General features: G+C 44.1%; 1 protein-coding gene across 1 annotated transcript in view; it reads left to right on the top strand.

Moving 5' to 3' along the window:
- The window catches only part of TMEM178B (transmembrane protein 178B), a gene marked incomplete at both ends in the record, with an annotated part of 231,565 nt that extends 216,323 nt beyond the window's left edge, over nt 1-15,242 (top strand). The window contains one exon of the mRNA XM_084273761.1: nt 14,992-15,242. Coding sequence (XP_084129887.1) covers nt 14,992-15,242 — 251 coding nt within the window. The remainder of the gene's footprint in view (nt 1-14,991) is intronic.
- Between the last annotated feature and the right edge of the window lie 2,591 nt (nt 15,243-17,833).

Below are 17,833 nucleotides of genomic sequence, written 5' to 3' on the forward strand. Positions count from 1 at the left end.
GTCAATTTGTTTGGTTGGTGACTTTACTCCCTTAACAGCAGCTAATATTATTGCCAGGTCAAGGTCAAATTTAAGTTTTACTTCCAGCTCCAAGGAGTTGGGATGTTGGGAATTGTCACGCTGGCAGTGCTACCAAAGCAAATTCCTGTATCTTCAGGAATCCCTCCTTTCAGTGCTTCAAGTTGTTTATGAATATTTCCTGTATCACGATAGGCAGACTAGTTATATATCCACCCAACTATTGCTTTTCCCAGGTGCTCTCCAGCATGTTCATTCATTAAAAGTATTTTCTGGTTTCAGCATCCCAGGTTTTGCTAGGTTGTTTGTCCTTCCACAACCATTGCAAACCCAAGCTCACCACACCTTTTGTTACTGTAGTTGCTTTATAAAACCAGCTTTGAAAGACAGTCTCCGATAGCCTGGTGTTTTCCCAGTTCAGCTCAGATTTCATTCCAGTCTGCTGTTTCGAAATACCACGTGGCTTGCTTTATTTCAAGCTTTGAGGGCAGGGATGGCTTTGTACCTAAATGCTCCAGAGTTCTTTCCCTCTTCATCAGTGCCTACCATGGGCAAAATGGGGTGGCAGAGCTGCCCAGGGGTGGCACGCTCCAGTCTTTTGGCAGTTGGCCACATCCTCCTCTCCCCTCCTTGGTGCACCCCCATGCTGAACTTCTGTCCCCCTTCCCAGCTGGAAATATAAAATGGCCCTTCCAATATCTTGTTCCGGTACTTGCTTCAGCACAAAATCATCCCTGGCCAAATTACATCCCTGGCCACAGATACATTACTTGCCTTTGTAAATGTATTAAAAGACCTACGGAAAATGACATTTTATCATCCTTATCAGAGCTCTGTCCTTCAGCTGCACATTCAGTTAGTTTCCCTTTCTAAGTCTGTAATTTGTATTGAGAACACATGCGGTGCAATGGTTTGGGGTTTTACTGCATGCCTAACGAAGCAGCCCTTCGGGGAGAGACTTCTGCCTTGTCTTATTTTGTTCCAAATTTACGGCAAATAAATGCAATAAATCATCTCTGCACTTGTTTACTGTTTCACCTGTTCTCTTCACTGTTATCTAGTCTCTGCCAGTTTTGTCTTGTTACATGCACTTTAGGATCACTTCAGGGTTTTTTCCACGTTTGGTAACAGTTTCCTTAAAGAAGCATATAATTTTACTAGCCTTGCAAATATTCATTATTCTTTGCAAAGTCAAGTGTGTCTCTCGCTGTAACCTTGCTTTGAGCCAATTATAAATTTTACCATTAATAATTCAGTCTCTAATTAGCCTATTTGGAAATTATTCCAGCTGCTAAATGCCCTTATTCATGTGGTTTAGCTTCACCATGCAGATCTGTAATAAAATCATCTGTAGTCTCACACAGCAGCTCATTTCTGGCCTTTGCCTCGTGACGTTGTTGCATGAAATGCTGGGCTTGGGGCTTTGCTTGGAAGTCTGAAGTTCCTTTTTTCACTGGCACTGAAAGGCCTGGAAGTCTTGCTGTTCATGTACAGCAGTGCTACAGAGTTTTTCCTCTCGGATTTTCTGTCCTAGCATGTGCTTTTAGAAACATCAGCCATTTCTTTCATCCTCTCCTCTCCCCTCCTTTCCAGCAATGACCTGCTGATCTGGGGGACCTGAGCTCCACTTCTGCTGCTGATTTGGGCTCCTTCTGACCCACCCAAGAGTGCTGCGGAGACCTTGCTCTTTGCAGCCCATCCGTACTCACAGGACTTAGGTCAGGGTTACAAAAGCTTCAGACCTTTTCCTGCAGCAGAGGTGAACACCTATTCTTTCCAGTGCTGGCTGCTGCGGCAGAGATAAGCAGGCAGGAGAGACGTGTGAGAGGGAAGGAAAAATAAAGTTATGCAGGTGTGCTGGCACAATTTAATGCTTTATTTCAGATACGCAAGAAAGAAGAAAGGATGTTTATTAAAGAAATAAAGAATAACCCACTTAGGAATGTATGAACACACTCTGCTTTTGTATTCTACTCCAGGGAGAAACAACCTTTTATAAATCATTTCCATCCTCCTCCCTTCTCAGAAATATTTCTAAAATATTTCTTCCCTCAGTCCAGAGGTAGGTCATCACACTACTTTATCAACCCTGCAGCCAAAGGATGCGCTGACCATTTACACCCGGTTACCTTCTCCTGCCCTGACCAGACCATGCTTCACGCAGGTCTGTCACAAAGCATCAGGGGGACAAGGACACTCACCGTAGTTCGTGCCAGTGTGGGTACTACAGCCCAGCAGCAGCCAGAGTGCTGCTTGTTGTGCCCAGGAGCTGACCACCAGGCTGATACTAAGGGACACAAACCCCACCAGAAGAGGGGACTTCCAAACGGGGCTTGGGAGCCCTTGCAGCGCAGCCGTCGGTACAGATGCGTGCTGCACACTTCTGTTACTTCTTTCACTCCCCGCCTCCACAGAGAGTCTTGTCTCCAGAATCCCCAAGCCTGTGTGCTGTGCTTCCTTCGCCCGCACGGTGCATATGTTAGTAGATGACAACTGAGGCATCTGTGTATTTGCAGCCATGGATCGTTACCAGCTGTTGAGTCATTTGCGTCCCAAATTTAACGCGCTGTACTTTGAAAATAGCACATGGCGGTGGAAAATAAGTGTTTATTCTCCACAGCCGTGGTCCTGCTATCTCTAAATAATCATTCCACCGCTGAATAATTTAAGAAACAAAAATGGAGCAATTTAATACAGCAAGTGTAAGGCACAGCTCGGTGATTGACATCTCCTAGGTGGTTATGAAGTACCTTCATAGCAGCTGCCAAGAGGACACAAAAAGAAAGATAAAGTAAAAAAGAAAGTAAAAGATATTCTTTGGAATTCCTCTGGAAATACAGTGGGTCTAACAGGGCACCTAGGATTTCTATTTCTCACTAATGATCAAGGTGTCTAGCCATTCTTCAGGGTGTTCACCTGTAGTGACATGATCAATCACAACACTGAAGAGGGAAGATATTTTCTGTGACTTATTCATTTTTTTCTTTTCATTATTCTTTGAAAATCGGATTTCACATGCTTCTTTCCCAAAAGGAATAGCCTTAGAAATTTTACATAAAATCTTTCTTTCCATATTGAACATCAGATGCAAAAGAACTGCTTGTATGCACACAGAGCTTAAGCAACATCACATGGTCTTTACAAAAATAGAGGTCTACAATAAGTGGCTGTAATCTCAGCCTTTTCCACGGGCTGTGGGGGGACACCAGCTCTACCATGGGTTTCTCCACTGGCTGCATGGGAATCTTTCTCTCCTGCACCTGGGATACCTCGTCCCCCAACCCTTCACTGGACTTGGTGTCTGCAATGCTCCTTACTTCTTTTCACTCCCTTCTCTGGTGGCAAAATGCAGCTGCTTGCATTTTTTTTTCTCCTAAATGTGATTCCCAGAGGTGCTGTGACCATCGCCAATTGGCTTAGCCTTGGTCAGCAACGACTCTGGCCTTGAATCTTGGTGTAAGTGTGGTTTTTGCAATGGTATGATGCATTTTTCCAGTTTGAAAAGTATTTGAAACTCGTTAAAAGTTGGATCACTGGAAAAAATGAGATGCCAATAATGTTTTAATCCTGTGGGGGATACTAAATTAATGCTAGCTGTAGAGGAACTTTAGAATTCAGCAAAACTCCTTGCAGACCACTATAAGAACTTATTTATGTGGATTGACCTCCAGATGGAGACAAAGGCTGGTTTGCACCAAGAGATGCCATTAAATTGGTTATGAAAGTCTTTGAAACAAGCCTCAGCATGGCAAGGTCATTCCCCCTTCTGCCATGCCTCCCATGCCACACACGTACGCTCCTGTTCCAACTTGTGCTTTTAGTGAAATTTTGCATTATGCTCTAAAGTGATTCCTCGAATTGGAATGAACTTGAGTTAATGTACAGCGTTAATAGGTTTTAAATGTTTAGACCTCTCTAAGGCTCTTCATTGTTTAAGACCGTCAAACACATTTACAAGGGTGTTGAGGAAGGCAGAAAAGGAGCTGATGAAGGTGCTTATGGGCCTGTGTTGAGATCCACAGCCCAGAGCAGCTGTGCAGGCTGTGTGTCTCGGCATCCATCAGGCAGTCAAGTAACAAGGCCGAGCACATGCATACTGAGGTGGTAAGAGTTAGCCTGGTTTTAAAAATACGGTTTTTCCTCTCTTTCAGGGTTTGTCAGTCCCTCTTTTCAAACAGCTGTCTGCTGCACAGCTTGGGGCATCCTTCGCACACAGGGTTGTGGGTCACATTCTTTGGTCCCGTTTTAGGCTATGTTTCTGGGGCCTAAAGAGTGCCCCTTCTTTTCTTATGTGTTTCAAAACCTGGACTCTGATGGATACACGTCCATATATATCTGTACAGATGTAGGCTATAGGTCCACCAGACGTGTACATCTCTGGGCAGCCTTGTGTAGATCCAGGCCTGGAGGTTGGTGTCCCTGCCTGTGGCAGGGGGGTTGGAGCTCTATGATCCTTGGGGTCCCTTCCAACCCAGACCATTCTATGATCATTCTATGATCATTCTATGTCCAGTCCACACACATGGATAGGAACTGGAGGTGCTTCTTCATCCTGACGAACTAACTGTTAGTAATCACCCTTTAGAAATTAGTATCACTTTCCTTTTGAGTGTTATCTGATTTCCTATTTTCACTCAAATTAAACGTTTAGGAAGTCATCCACACTGACATACATCCTCCTCGCCTGCTTGCGGTTCGCTCACGAGCAGCTCTGCTGTCCACTGGAGGTGAGCTTGGCAACAGTGTGGTTGGCAGTTTGCAGCCCCTCACACAGCCAGGCTGGGCAGAAAGATTTTATACAATGTTGAGGAGGCCTGTTTAGTGCTTCCACACGAGGAAACAGTTGCTCAGCTGACTGCATGACAGGACTCAACAGCACGTTATACTTAAAAGGCAGAGCTGGAGTAGCACATAAGTCTTTACTCCTGGTACTTCTCTGGGATTCACATGTTATTAATGCTGGCACGCATTTTTAAAACAAAATAGGAGAACCTCTGGACCTACAAGAGATCTCCGACTTCCAGTGTACAGGCTTCTGCGTGTCACTGTGTACCTGCTCCTGAAATGCTCTTTTGTAATGTCACGTTGCAATACTCCCCAGGGGACATCATAACACCCGTCTCTGCATCCCCTACAGCATAAGTGAGAGCGCAGGGTTATGTCCTTCTCATGAATTCTATTTTCATTGGATGCTACATTTTTGCAATACCTCAGGAATTTAGTGGATTCTTTAGGTCAATCCTGACAGACCTAGTCCTGAAAAGCCAGGATCTAAGACTTAACACCTCCATAAGAGAATGGAGGTGGGGTGGGATGTAGAAATGTTTTTTTCAAATCAGTAACAAAACCGTGCTGCAGGGTGTTGCCATTTGGAGGGTTTGTTTTGTGATTTTTTTCCTAGAAGGAAAGGCACAATGAGAGAATTCATTGCCAGCTCTATAGCATTTGATCTCCATGGAAACATTATCAGCTGACTTCAAAGTCAACCTTCAAATGTGTTGGATTTTTTTTCTCCTGTACTTGTTTCTGATGCTCCTATATGTACACTTGCAGGCTGGGACATAAATACCAACACAACCAACTCCAGCAACCTTGTACCTGATCTCCTGGCATACAGGAGGAGAGGAAAAGCTTTATAATGAGGCATAGATGCCTCATAGTCTGGAGCAAAAGACAGGGCAAGTAATGTATGTGCACCTATAAAGTCAGTTTTTCAGTCTTAACTCAAATAGTTCTCCCTGAACTTAGCATATAGTAAATTAAGGACTCTGCTCACTCTGGGTTTTCATCAAAAAGAACTATTTATATTCCTCTGTGTGTTCATTTTATGTCAGCTATTCTGACTTGTAATTCCTCCCTCACCAGGATGGGAGGTACTGACGGAAGCATCAGTAACTTCTAGAGTTATGAGAATGGAAAGCCTAGTGTAGTCTATGAAGGGCATGCAATCTCATTTGCTTCTCAGGGATGTCAGCAGGTCTTTGGGGGCTGACAGAAGGTGAATTAAAGTAGAAGCAAAGTAGGGGAGAGAGATCCAATAGATATACAAGAGACTTTCCCACCCACAGCCCTGGAAAACAAGTTATATGTATTTTAAAATTCTGTGGTTGTTTCCTATCCATTCATAATGTCACCAGGTCTTTGATCTGTTGCTGACTTATGAATTCCAATGGCAGGGTGCATCAAGGCCAACGAAAGACAATGAAAACAAAGCCAGCATCTATTATGATTTTTATAAAAAATGTTTGCTGAGTTGTTTGCATGCCTGGCATGAAAGAGGAAAGAAGATGGCATGTGCAACAGAAGGAAGAGTAATACTGGCATGATTTGCTAGACAGGAAGAATTCTTTACAGAAAGAAAGGGGGGCAAAATTCTGGTCTTGTTAAATGCAGAGACCGAAGCAAGGTTTAGATTCACCTTCCTGGCTCTGCAGATTGTCAACTTAGAAAAACAACATTCCCCTTGGACAAATCACTGCCACGCTTCCTTGATCTAATCTGCCTGGACAGAGTCCAAGTGGCCACTGGAAACTCTACAGAAAAGGCAGCTGGATCTGGCAGAAAGTAGACAAGTAGGGCCTTCCTTGTTACTGCCCAACTTGGTTCTTCCAGGGATTACCAAGACAAGTCATGCCAGTGTACTTGTGTGGGCTGCAGGAAAAGATTTCAGCATGTGAAATGCCTTTAAGGCAATAGCAACATGCCTTTAAGACAGTAACAAAGGGGTCAGAGGAGTTTGTTGCTTGCAAGCATTCTGGCTGTCATATCTCAATACCTGTGTCACTTAGCACATAAAGGAAGGATTTTTCTGTTCACAGATCTGCAGATTCACAGAGCTGTAGGGGTTGGAAGGGACCTCCAGAGATCATCAGGTCCAACCCCCCTGCCAAAGCAGGTTCCCTAGAACAGGTCGCACAGGTAGTTGTCCAGACGGGTCTTGAATATCTCCAGAGGACACTCCACAACCCCCCTGGGTAACCTGTCCCTGTGCTCTGTCATCTTCACCGTGAAAAAGTTCTACCCCGTGTTGGTGCGGAACTTCCTATCATAGAATCACAGAATCACAGGGGCTGGAAGGGACCTCGAGAGATCATCGGGTCCAATCCCCCTGCCAAAGCAGCTCCCCAGCTCATATTGCACAGATAGGCATCCAGATGGGTCTTGAATATTTCCAGAGAAGGAGACTCCACCACCTCCCTGGGCAGCCTGTCCCAGGGCTCTGTCACCCTCACTGGGAAAAAGTTCTTCCGCATGTTGGTGTGGAACTTCCTGTGCTCCAACTTGCAGCCATTGCCCCTTGTCCTGTCCCCACAGACCACTGAAAAGGGGCCGGCCATTTCCCCCTGCATCCCATACTTAAGATATTTATAAACATTAATAAGGTCCTCCCTTAGTCTTCTTTTCTCTAGGCTGAACAGTCCCAGCTTACTCAGCCTTTCAAACTTAAAGCCATTGCCACTTGTCCTGTCTCCACAGACAACTGAAAAGAGGTTGGCCATTTACCTTTGTCTCACACCCTTCAGATATTTATAAAAACAAATCAGATCCCCTCTCAATCTCCTTTTCTCAATGCTGAGCAGCTCCAGTTCATGGATCCCAGAGCTGTTTGCAGCAAAGATCCTCAGTTCATATTCAGTACAAACAACTGAACATTGTACAGCCAGAGAATCCTTTTGTCACCAGAAAAAATTAATGGATACGCTTGTCTCCAGCACCCAGAGGGGAAAATATCCAAAGCAGGTAGCCACCACCATGACCCAGAGTTCGCAGTGACTTCTTCAGAAGATCCCTCAGGAAAAAAAAAAAAAAAAAAATTAAAAAGACGTGAGCAATTGCCCTTTCAATCCTGAAATTATTCCCTCTAAGAGTATTTTTAGTGGCACACACTGGGCACTGTGTGAGAAGGCTGCACCAAGGTTGGTTATGCTATGTCTGTTCTCCCATCTCATTTGTCTTGAAGAACATCTGTTTGAAGACTTTTTAACAATTTTTCAGAAAATTAGGGTTTCCTACAAAAGAGAGATTCCACAAACCTTCTGAGGCTCCTTCTGAGGTAGATTCAATTTTCCAACTGAAAGAAAAAAACCTTAGGTGAGGAGAGGCAGGATGACCTGGTTGCTCAAAGACCAAATGCAATGTGGTGCGTGGATTCCTCGTGGTAAGGGAGACGTTGTGTGACAAGGCAAAGCCAACCTGACCCCTGAAGCTTCTCTTCAGCTGTGACAAACACTAGGCTGGGAAGCACCTGCCTGAGGTAGAGTTTGATACTAAACTTATGTGTCATGTCATCTGGCAAATCTCAAGATTGCTCGGACCTCCAGTGCCCCTTTCCATTTAATCTTTTAGCCTCTGCCTGGAACATCCTGTGAGGTCCATACTATAGGGGATGAAATAAACGTGCCAGCAGTCTTTGCGTGTTGCCAGGCATGGTGCTTGCCAGCACAGCAATGGGATAATTTCACTAACCTTTGATCAGGATGTTTCCTCATTGTGACATTAAGAGATCCTCTTCCTTTCTCTCTCTTCTCCTCCCAGTAAAATATTCAGTCACATCCCACTACTATCACTGGCACAATTTTTGCTGCATCCTCTGTTGAAGCTACAGTTCATGAGTTCATGACTGTAGCCAAGCCACTTTGTTATTGCTAGGTTGTTTTGGGTGGGTCATAGGAGTCACTGCTGCTAAAGTGATCAGAGGGTTATTCAGCTCAGGCCTGGATCAACTCCTCTGTATCTCCCCGGTCCATTTTATCGAAATAAGGTGCCTTTAGCTAAGTAGTGTTCCTTTGCCTTACGTGCCAGCTTGCAGCTTCAGAGGATGCTTGCTTGCAGCTGCTGCAGCACACGGCATGGGTAACCAGGCCCGGTGTGTCCCGTGCACTGCAGGATGTGGCAGCAGAAATGTCACCATGTGCACATCTGCAGGGTGCTATAATGTGCAATATAGACTGACTGCCAGTTGTGCCAGCATGCAAACTGGAGATCAGCCCTCACCTGCTGCAGCATTGTTCCATGTACTATACTGAGGTACACGAGCCTAAGGATTGGTAACCATTAACTCTCTGCAGTTGGAAAGAGGATAAACAGTCCTCTGATGCCATAACATATTACAGCTTGTGCAGCGACAATTCAGTAGACAGGTGCCACTGCTGAAGAAAAACGCAGCTCTGGTGGGGTAGGGATGCTGCTGTTCTGTTCTGAGGTGGGAGGATAAAGGCCAAAGGCCAAATGCAAACTGCATTCTGGCAGTGGCTATAATGCAATATCGTGGCACCGCTACAGACCCCACAGTTTACACTGGTTCTTAGTATAAAATAAAAATGTATTAAGTTCTAACCCAGGTGGGTTTATGGTCTCAGAAGGACACTGCACTGAATCTCCATCACCCAGTCAGACTTCTCTTTCCATTCCAGCTTTTTTTATAAGGGCAATTTTCCAGTAAACCCCTTGCTATTCTACAACTTATCGGTGAGGCTGCAAGCTGCTTCTGCTGGAACAGTACATAATTAAGCAATAATTTATATTCTATGCGTGTATGCACAGAGCAATAAAGTGCTCTCAAGAGCTGCGTGCTGCTGAGGCGTTTAATCCATGCACAGAAGGAGTTTACTGCAAAGCTGCTCCCTCCAAAAGGCTTTTGTCATCACTGTGTTGGGAGGAAATTTGGTTTATTCTTTAATAATTTCATTTGATTGTGATATAATTTAAATAGCTAATGGTACAAACTCCATTTTAGGATCAGACCTCATTTTATTTGTTTGTTTGATGTACCTTGAAAATAGTAAAAGCTAGTAAGGCAGAGAAAAAGTAAAGATAATGTTGTTTCACTTGTGAGGATTTTTTTTCCCATAACACTATAATAAGAAAGTGATGATAATTAAATAAACAGCAATCCTTCCAAAGACATTAGTGGCCACAAATTGCCATCAATTGCAGCTACTAGAAACACTTTAAAAGGCAGAGATTCACATTTGTTTGAGAACCACTTGGTTTCAGAGTACTTCTTAAAATCCATAACCTAGTGTTTCTCTTTTTTATCTGCTAGTGTTTATAAGTAATATCTAACACTTTTATCTCTGAAAAAAAAACCCCACCAAATCCCAACAAAAAAAATCCAGAAAAGGGGAAGAATCAGGAGGTTTTTGTTTGTTTACTTTGTACATCTGACAGCACGGTTAGCTCGTGAGTCATTTCAGCCTGTTGTAGGGGGAAGGGAGAGAACGAGCATCATTCTGTGAGATGTGGAAGAAACGTTTCTCATATAATGAGAAAAGTGTTTTGTAGACAGGAGGATCTCGAGGTGGGCTTGCTGCCTGGATCATTTTAATTATCGGCTTTTTGGATTTCCCTTGACTTCAAATTTGTGATGGCTCCATCAGGATGTCAAACACCTCGTCCCTAATACTCGGGATGAGGATGTTTAGGTGAAGCTCTTGCCAGTGGGGTCTGTTTCTGTACCAGCACCAGGAAGGCTCAGCTTTATTTGCAGTATAGCTAAGAAAGGCCTCATGAACCACCACAAACCGTGGGAAAGCTCTGGGGCTGCCACTCTGGAAGCCAAGCCAAGTGGCAAAGGATGTGGCTTCTGACATGGTTCAGGGGGGGTATTAGCATGTGGCAAAACTCAAACATATTTTGTATGGATGGTTTGAGCCTGCTTGTGTTTAAATCGGTTCGCTCACAAGTAGTTCTGCACTCCCCTGGAGGTGAAGGCCTGAAAACTGCCAAGAGAGGCACTGCGGCCCTTTGTTCAGCCAGGCTGATGGGAAAGAAAACGGACATTTACTGAATAAAAACCTCAAGTAAAATTCCTAGCAGCAGAGGCCCACAGCTCTGCTTGATACAATCATGCTTAAAAACAGCTACAGCAAAGGCTCTGACTCATAATCCATACAGAATCAGGCTTTGGCCAACAGTGATATTACTTTTCCCAGCCATCCCTCTCCTGACCATGTCTGCCCCTGCAGCAAGGATGGCAGGACCTCAAATCTTATACACATAGATAGAAAATAAATTCATCTTTGTCCTAAACAAACTCCCAGTCTAGTGTTTAATATTCTTCTTCTGTAATACACAAGGAAAAGCCTTCTTATATAGATAGCCATGATATATGTAATAGCTCAGGCACTCAAACCACTGATGATCATCAGTCCATTAGCAGGACAGGCACTGTCAAAAACAGCTGGAGACGAAGGGCGGCTCTCTGATAAGGAGTCAGGATGGAGGTTTGACTACATGTCAAACAGCAGTTTCTGTGGCACAGACGCAGCTTTACATGAAATTTCAATTCTCTCCTGACTGAAACGTTTTTCAGTGATGTGAATCTCTACTGTCAAAAATGCCGCCGTTACCTTGTCTCATTCATTAGTGTTTCGCTTAGTATGATAATGTATAAATCCCAGCACAAAGAACTTAGTGCATTCTGCTCTCCCCAGCTGCTGAAGGAGATGGTCTTTATTTCCCCCATCCAGCACATCCCCAGTGAGCTCTTGTTACTGCCTGTCATTCACATTCAGTGTGCCAGTGCCACTGCTGGACCACCGGCCTTCAGGTCTGGTCATCTTCTTGTGCCAGAGTTACAGGGAGGTTTTTTTCACAAAGAAATCAAAGTTTGTCTTGCTGTGGCTGCCTGGGAAACTGGGGCATTAGTGATGGTAAGAACCTCCCAGGAAAAATAGTAAGGGTTCAGTTTATTTTCTGGGGAGAAAAAGAATCTCAGGGTTGGGGGTGCTCATGATTTGCTGCAGTGTGGTTGCCTCTGGAGCGCTGTGTCCATAGTGCAGGTGGTGTCACAGTGGGGAGTGACAGCCTCCTGCCATCCAGATCCGTGCCTTACCCAGACTAGCAGAGGCTACATTTCCAAGTGTAAACTCAGTCTCTGGATCCCTTCCACCCATGAGACTTTCACTGTGATGGCCAACAATCGTGCAATTTGCAAAGATGGTCTTTTGTCTTATGATTGCCAGTTCATGAGGAAAAGCTACCAACAGTCGTGGGGTAGCAACCACACTCCGTTTTCATCAATAACCCTCCTGGTGAGAGGCCAGATTAACTACAAGTGGGAACTTCCTTGCTTGGCTGAATACAAACAGCACGTAGGACTCGTATAATGGCCATAAAGATTTCTCTAGGTGGTATAAAATCGCATCTTTTGTGTCTGTAATGAATAGCACAAGGGAGGCTGATAAACCTGCACCGTTCAAGACATCCTGCAGAAGTGCTGGAGGGGTGACTGGCTGAGGACTGTGCTATGCATCCTCTAACATTATGCACGGCAGTCATTATTTATTGTCGTGGGATTCACATTCTCCAGTGAAGGGGCAGGATGCAGGCAGCCTTTTTTTTAAAGAAGTCTCATGCTCATGATTTGCTTTACTCTCTATTGTTACTCATTCCTCTTTATTGTTCGTTTGTTATGGGGCAGAATATCCCCAGCAAGGTGGAGTGCCAATATATTTGGCACTGTTCGAACACAAAGAGTAAGCAACGCTCCTTACTTTGAAGAGCTTGTAATCAAAATAGGCAAGACAAAGCATGAAAGCAAGGGGAGTATTTTAAATCCAAAGTTATTTCCTTCCCTTTTATACTTAGCAAATGCAGCTTCAGTCTGGCCGCACAGATTTTCCCACCCACCTCTCCTAACAATTTTATATTTCGAGAGAGCTGAAATTATCATGTTCTTGCTAGCAAAGAAATGCCTTTCATGTCATTTTCTAACCACAGCCATTTGAAATGAGCCACGGAGCTCAGTTCAGAGCACAGTGGCTCTGATGGATCCTTTCTTCCCTGATTCCACAAGGTACTAGTCATGTTGACATGTCACACAGGGAACAACCGTGTTCTTGCCAGACATCTTCATGTTACTGGATAACCGAAGTGACATGGTAAAACATGGAAAGGGCGTGTGGTTTCTAGTCAAACAACCTGATCTTTGAGTAAAGGATTCTGTAAGGAAGACCTCCCCAGTTATCCTGTTTGAGGTTTTGAAGTAGTGGAGGACATCTCTGAAGACAGGTCCAGAGTCTGGGGTCTTGTAAGGGTTTTGCAAAAGTCCAGAGCACTGACTGTAGATTGATTGGGTGCTGGCAAGAAGGCTTTTTTTAATTTAAATAGGCATAACAGGTCCTGACTAGTTCTCTGTGGCACTATTATAATATATATTATACCTGAATAACCTGGGCCATCTGGCAGCTATACAGGGGAGGCACACAGATTAGGGGAGACACCCAGATTTCCCAGATTCCCTGTCCTTTACAACTGAGAGTATCTACAAGTGGCACTTGGCAATCCAAAACACATTGGAGAAAAGACAGTCCAAATAGACAAAGCAGTAACCAGAAGAGGGAACAGAGAAAGGGCCATGAGGGTTGTTTCCCAGCCAGTAGAGAATTGCCTGCAAATTCTAGATGTGTGATGTTACAAATAAGTAAAGGAAAAGTGAGTATGGTGGAAAGTCCACACATTTTTTATGGTGTAAATATGTTCCTAGAAATTCACCCCATTTCTGAGCCTAATTCCAGGCAAATCCACCGCATAAACCTACCTGTGTCTTCAGAATGGAGAGTGTAAAATCAATTTCTTCAATGCAGTGGCAACTGAAAAAACAAAGTGGCAGAGAAACAACAGGAAAAGTGTTGCAGAAGAGGAGTAGGAGCAGGGGCAGGAAGGAGTAGAAAGAATCAAGGGTACCAAAGTAAAGGAGCTTGACACTCAAACCAGGCTGGCTTTGGGGGATGGTGTTATCTTAGGGATGAGACCAGCATGAGTAGGAGATTCCTTGCCAGCAGCTGCTAGTGAACAGCTGCAGAGCTGGCACATGTAGCACGCTACCGATCTGTGCGTGAGCAGAGAGACAACACACAGGACTGACCACACATGTTACTACAGCATGCATCCTGTAGGTTGCCTTCTATGCCCAGGGCTTTCCAGACAATTCAGAGAGGGAGGAATTAGAGAGGAAAAATAAATTACCAACTTTATGACGACCTTAGTTGTTATCTCTTGAGACAGGCGTGTAGCATCTGCAGCTATCCATTATTTGGTGTGTGGGTGGCAACTGTGACATTTCAGCAGCTCTGAGTTAGCTTTGATGAAGCCGGAGGCCAAAGATCAAAATTAGACTCATCTGGGTGGGCTAAGGTTCAGCCTCATCTGCTACGTATGTCTTTCCATAACACTTACCACCTGACAGAGTTATGAAGCCTGTCCCCACAGTGTTCTCAGGGAGGAATGAAATATTGCTGCAGAGATGGAAAACAAGAACAGGATGTTTTCAAGATATCCCCAAGACTGCAGAACACATCTAGATTGCTCTGAATTGTAGAGTCACGCAGAGGGTCGAGTCTGAATTTTGTGAGAGATTTTAAGATCTAGATGGTGGTATTTATAAGGAGGGTGTATAATGAAAGATTTTAGATTTTGATATGGGAGAAGTCTGAAAAAAATCTCCCAAGCCTTTTCAAATGTTTGTTTCAACCAAGCCAGAATTTGTCAAGTATTTTGTAACATTTTCTGCTATAAAATCCATCATCAAAAAATTGAAATTAAACAAAAAAATCAAACTATTACCACCCCCCAGAAAGAAAAAAAAATAAAAAAGGAAAAAATTGAAACATGGTGATTCACTCTGTATTTTCTAAAGCAAAATTCCAGAAAAATCAATGGTTTCACAAAGTCTGCTTTCCAAGGGAGTGCTCATAACGAAAAAACCTGTTACTGTTAAGTTCCTCCATACGGCTTCGTTCAGCATCAGATCAATACTCAAGGCTCTGGTGGCACTCAGTTCTTTCCCCACGGAGCCACTAGACTAAGCCACACTCTGCACAAACATCTTCCATTTGGTATTTCCCTACTGAAAGCTCAGCACGGAGCTCTTCTCAGGCAACTCTGAAAGTGGTCTGTCTGTCACTCTTCTAACTTCTCTTTGTTTTTTTTTCCTTCCTTCCTTCTTCTCCCCTCCCTGCTCTCCTCCAGGAACCTTCTGCATCATTTCACTGTGCACGTGCGTGGCTGGAATCAACTTTGAGCTCTCCCGCTACCCCCGCTACCTGTACGGACTTCCCGACGACATCAGCCATGGCTATGGCTGGTCCATGTTCTGTGCGTGGGGGGGCCTGGGCCTCACTCTTATCTCTGGCTTCTTCTGCACTCTGGCCCCTTCTGTCCAACCTGTCCCCAGGACCAACTGCCCCAAATCTAGACCTGAGAATGGGACAGTGTGCTAAAAATAAAAGCAAACAAATACACACACACTCACACACACATATATATATATATGTCTATGTATACCTATACATACATATATATGTATATATAATTATATATATATATATATAATCTCAAATTAATGCCAGTGCCAAGGTAGAGCTGAGTCCAACATGGCACTCACATCTCCACCGGACTGTGTTGCTTTGTTCTTTCTCACAGCAATGGGAAAGCTTTTCCCTCACATGGCTCTTCCATCCAACTCTTAAACTTCAGCATCATACCTTAGAGGTCAAACGAACATACAGTTCCACCTACCTACTGCCATTTGGGAAAGGGAACAGGGGGTCTGTACAGGACATGGAGGGTGGGGTGGGGGAAACAAAAAAACCTGTCCATTGAAGCCAGAAGGGAAAACTCAAACAGCAAGCAAAGGAACAAATCAAGCATTTGAGCCACCTCTACAATGTACCTCCTCAAGGCCATTATCAGAAACCCACCCACTTTCTTTTTCTTTCTTGAAACAAAATGGCAGCAGCCTGCTCTGTCATTGGGTTGGGTTTGGGGTTTTTTTGGGTTTGTTTTTTCTTTTCTCAAAACAAGGAACGCAAAATGGACAGAACGTGTGGGGAAAAGCATAAAAAGCATTTTCTCTTTGCCTGCCAAAATTTAGAGAGAAGCAAACAAGTGAAAATAATAATAATAATAATAATAAACAGATCTAACAAAATAAAAACAGAAAACAACAGCAACAACAACAAACTCCATGAGGACATCTCAGCGGACTTTCCAACAATGTGGTTTTAATCTTCCAGCTGCCTTACATCCAGGCTTACAACTGAGGCTGAACTGCTAACGTAAATGCAGCAGAAGGCCTTTTGAAAATGCTGTGATACATGTGTGTATATTTTTTCCTTCCCTCTTCTTTTATTTATTTTTTTTAAGAAAAAAGAAAAATTTAAAACATTGCAATGTGATTGTCCACTAAACCATCCATGCTGTGTTTGTGGCCCACGACCGAGGCACCGCGACTGCAGGAGCGTGAGGAAAGCCGTCAGGTTTGAGACAGCATGTCTCCTCTGGTGGATTTCAGGATGTGGGGTTTTTATTGTTTGTTTTCACAAAGCATCTGAGAGTTCAGCATGATGGATCCAAGGGAAGACTGACTAGGGAGAAGGGAGGTGGGGGGAGCCCTGGCAGTTGTTTCTTCCCAGGTGTTTGCTGGAGTGGGATTTGATTGAGTTTCCATTTTGGATGTTTAAGAAAAGTGGGCAATAGCCATTGCCGAGGAGAAAAGGGGAGCTAATTTTTATAAGGGAGAAGTAAGAGACGCCTCTTGTTGTGTTCATGTATGCCAAATAAGACCTTCCCACATCTTGTCTGTGGAAACTGCCCCTGTTCACTGGACATCTCCACTCTCCATCTGGGAGAACTGTGTACAGATGGAAACGAAAGGGTCAGATGCAGAGAATGGAGATCCATTTCCCATGAGCTCAAGTGTTGTATGATATAATTGTGAACCCGCAAATGGGACTCTCTCTCTCCCTCTCTCTCTCTCTCTTTTTGGTCTTTCTATTTTTCCTGCAACTCCTCTTCCCGTTGTCTCCTTTTTCCTTCACTCTGCACTTCCCATCATTCAGGTCGTAGGTCCCTGAAACGCTAAATGAACAGCAAAGCCTGGAGAGGCGGGTGAATGTCATTAGGGGAAGCAAAGCATTTTGGCTATGGGGGCAGCAGGTCCTTGTAGGATAACAGCAGCTGAGGGGAAGGGCCAATGGTGTAACCAAAGGGTGTCCGAAGAGGTGACGACTGAATGGCCGCATGCAGGAGTGAGGGTACCACTGGCAAACGCACAGGCAAAGGGAGATGGGGCAAAGAAAAAAGGCCTCCCCAAAGCCAACCCAACCCAACACGCTCTTAATTCAGGGATAGTGCCAAAAATCCTTTCTTACACGACAGCTGCATGCCATCAGACCTCATTAGCCAGTAAAAAATCACCCTCTGCATCAACAAAAACTCACCAGGAGGAGGAGGCGACCTGTTGAAACTGTGCTTACCACACAGAAATGATGGCATTGTTTTTCAGGCCATGTCATTTATGCAGATGGCAAGTAAGAGTATTTTCCCAGCTAAAAAATTTACAACCAAAAATAATTCTTATACGATACAATTGCACAGCCAGCCATTCCCCTTCCAGCCTGCTTCCCCTCCTTGTCACACCATGTATGCTTATTTTGCTTTACTAACAGTACCCAAAAGAATTAAGTTTCTGGAGGGCATCTTGGGGTAGGGTAGGTTTGGATTTCTTTTGTTCTTGTTCAGTTACCTAGTTTTGGCTTTCTCTGGTCTACACATTCTCCAAATGTGCCAATGCCAGCTGCCACACCAGTGTGTCGCCACTGAGCTGCCATCCCTGGCAACTGAAGTCCTGCCATTTTGTTCTCTATTAGATCTGACTGGAGAAAGTATTTATTTATTCATGGTGAGAATGCCTTTTGAGGAAACTTCCTTTTAAAGTAGATTGGTTTATTTCTCTTTTTTTTCTGGCAAGGTTTTCAAATAGAATGGTTTTGAAAAGCTTTGAAACTGTTTGATGGTACAAGTGCCTACT

This window comes from Gallinula chloropus, assembly GCF_964237585.1.
Source record: "Gallinula chloropus genome assembly, chromosome: 1".
NCBI lineage: Eukaryota > Metazoa > Chordata > Aves > Gruiformes > Rallidae > Gallinula > Gallinula chloropus.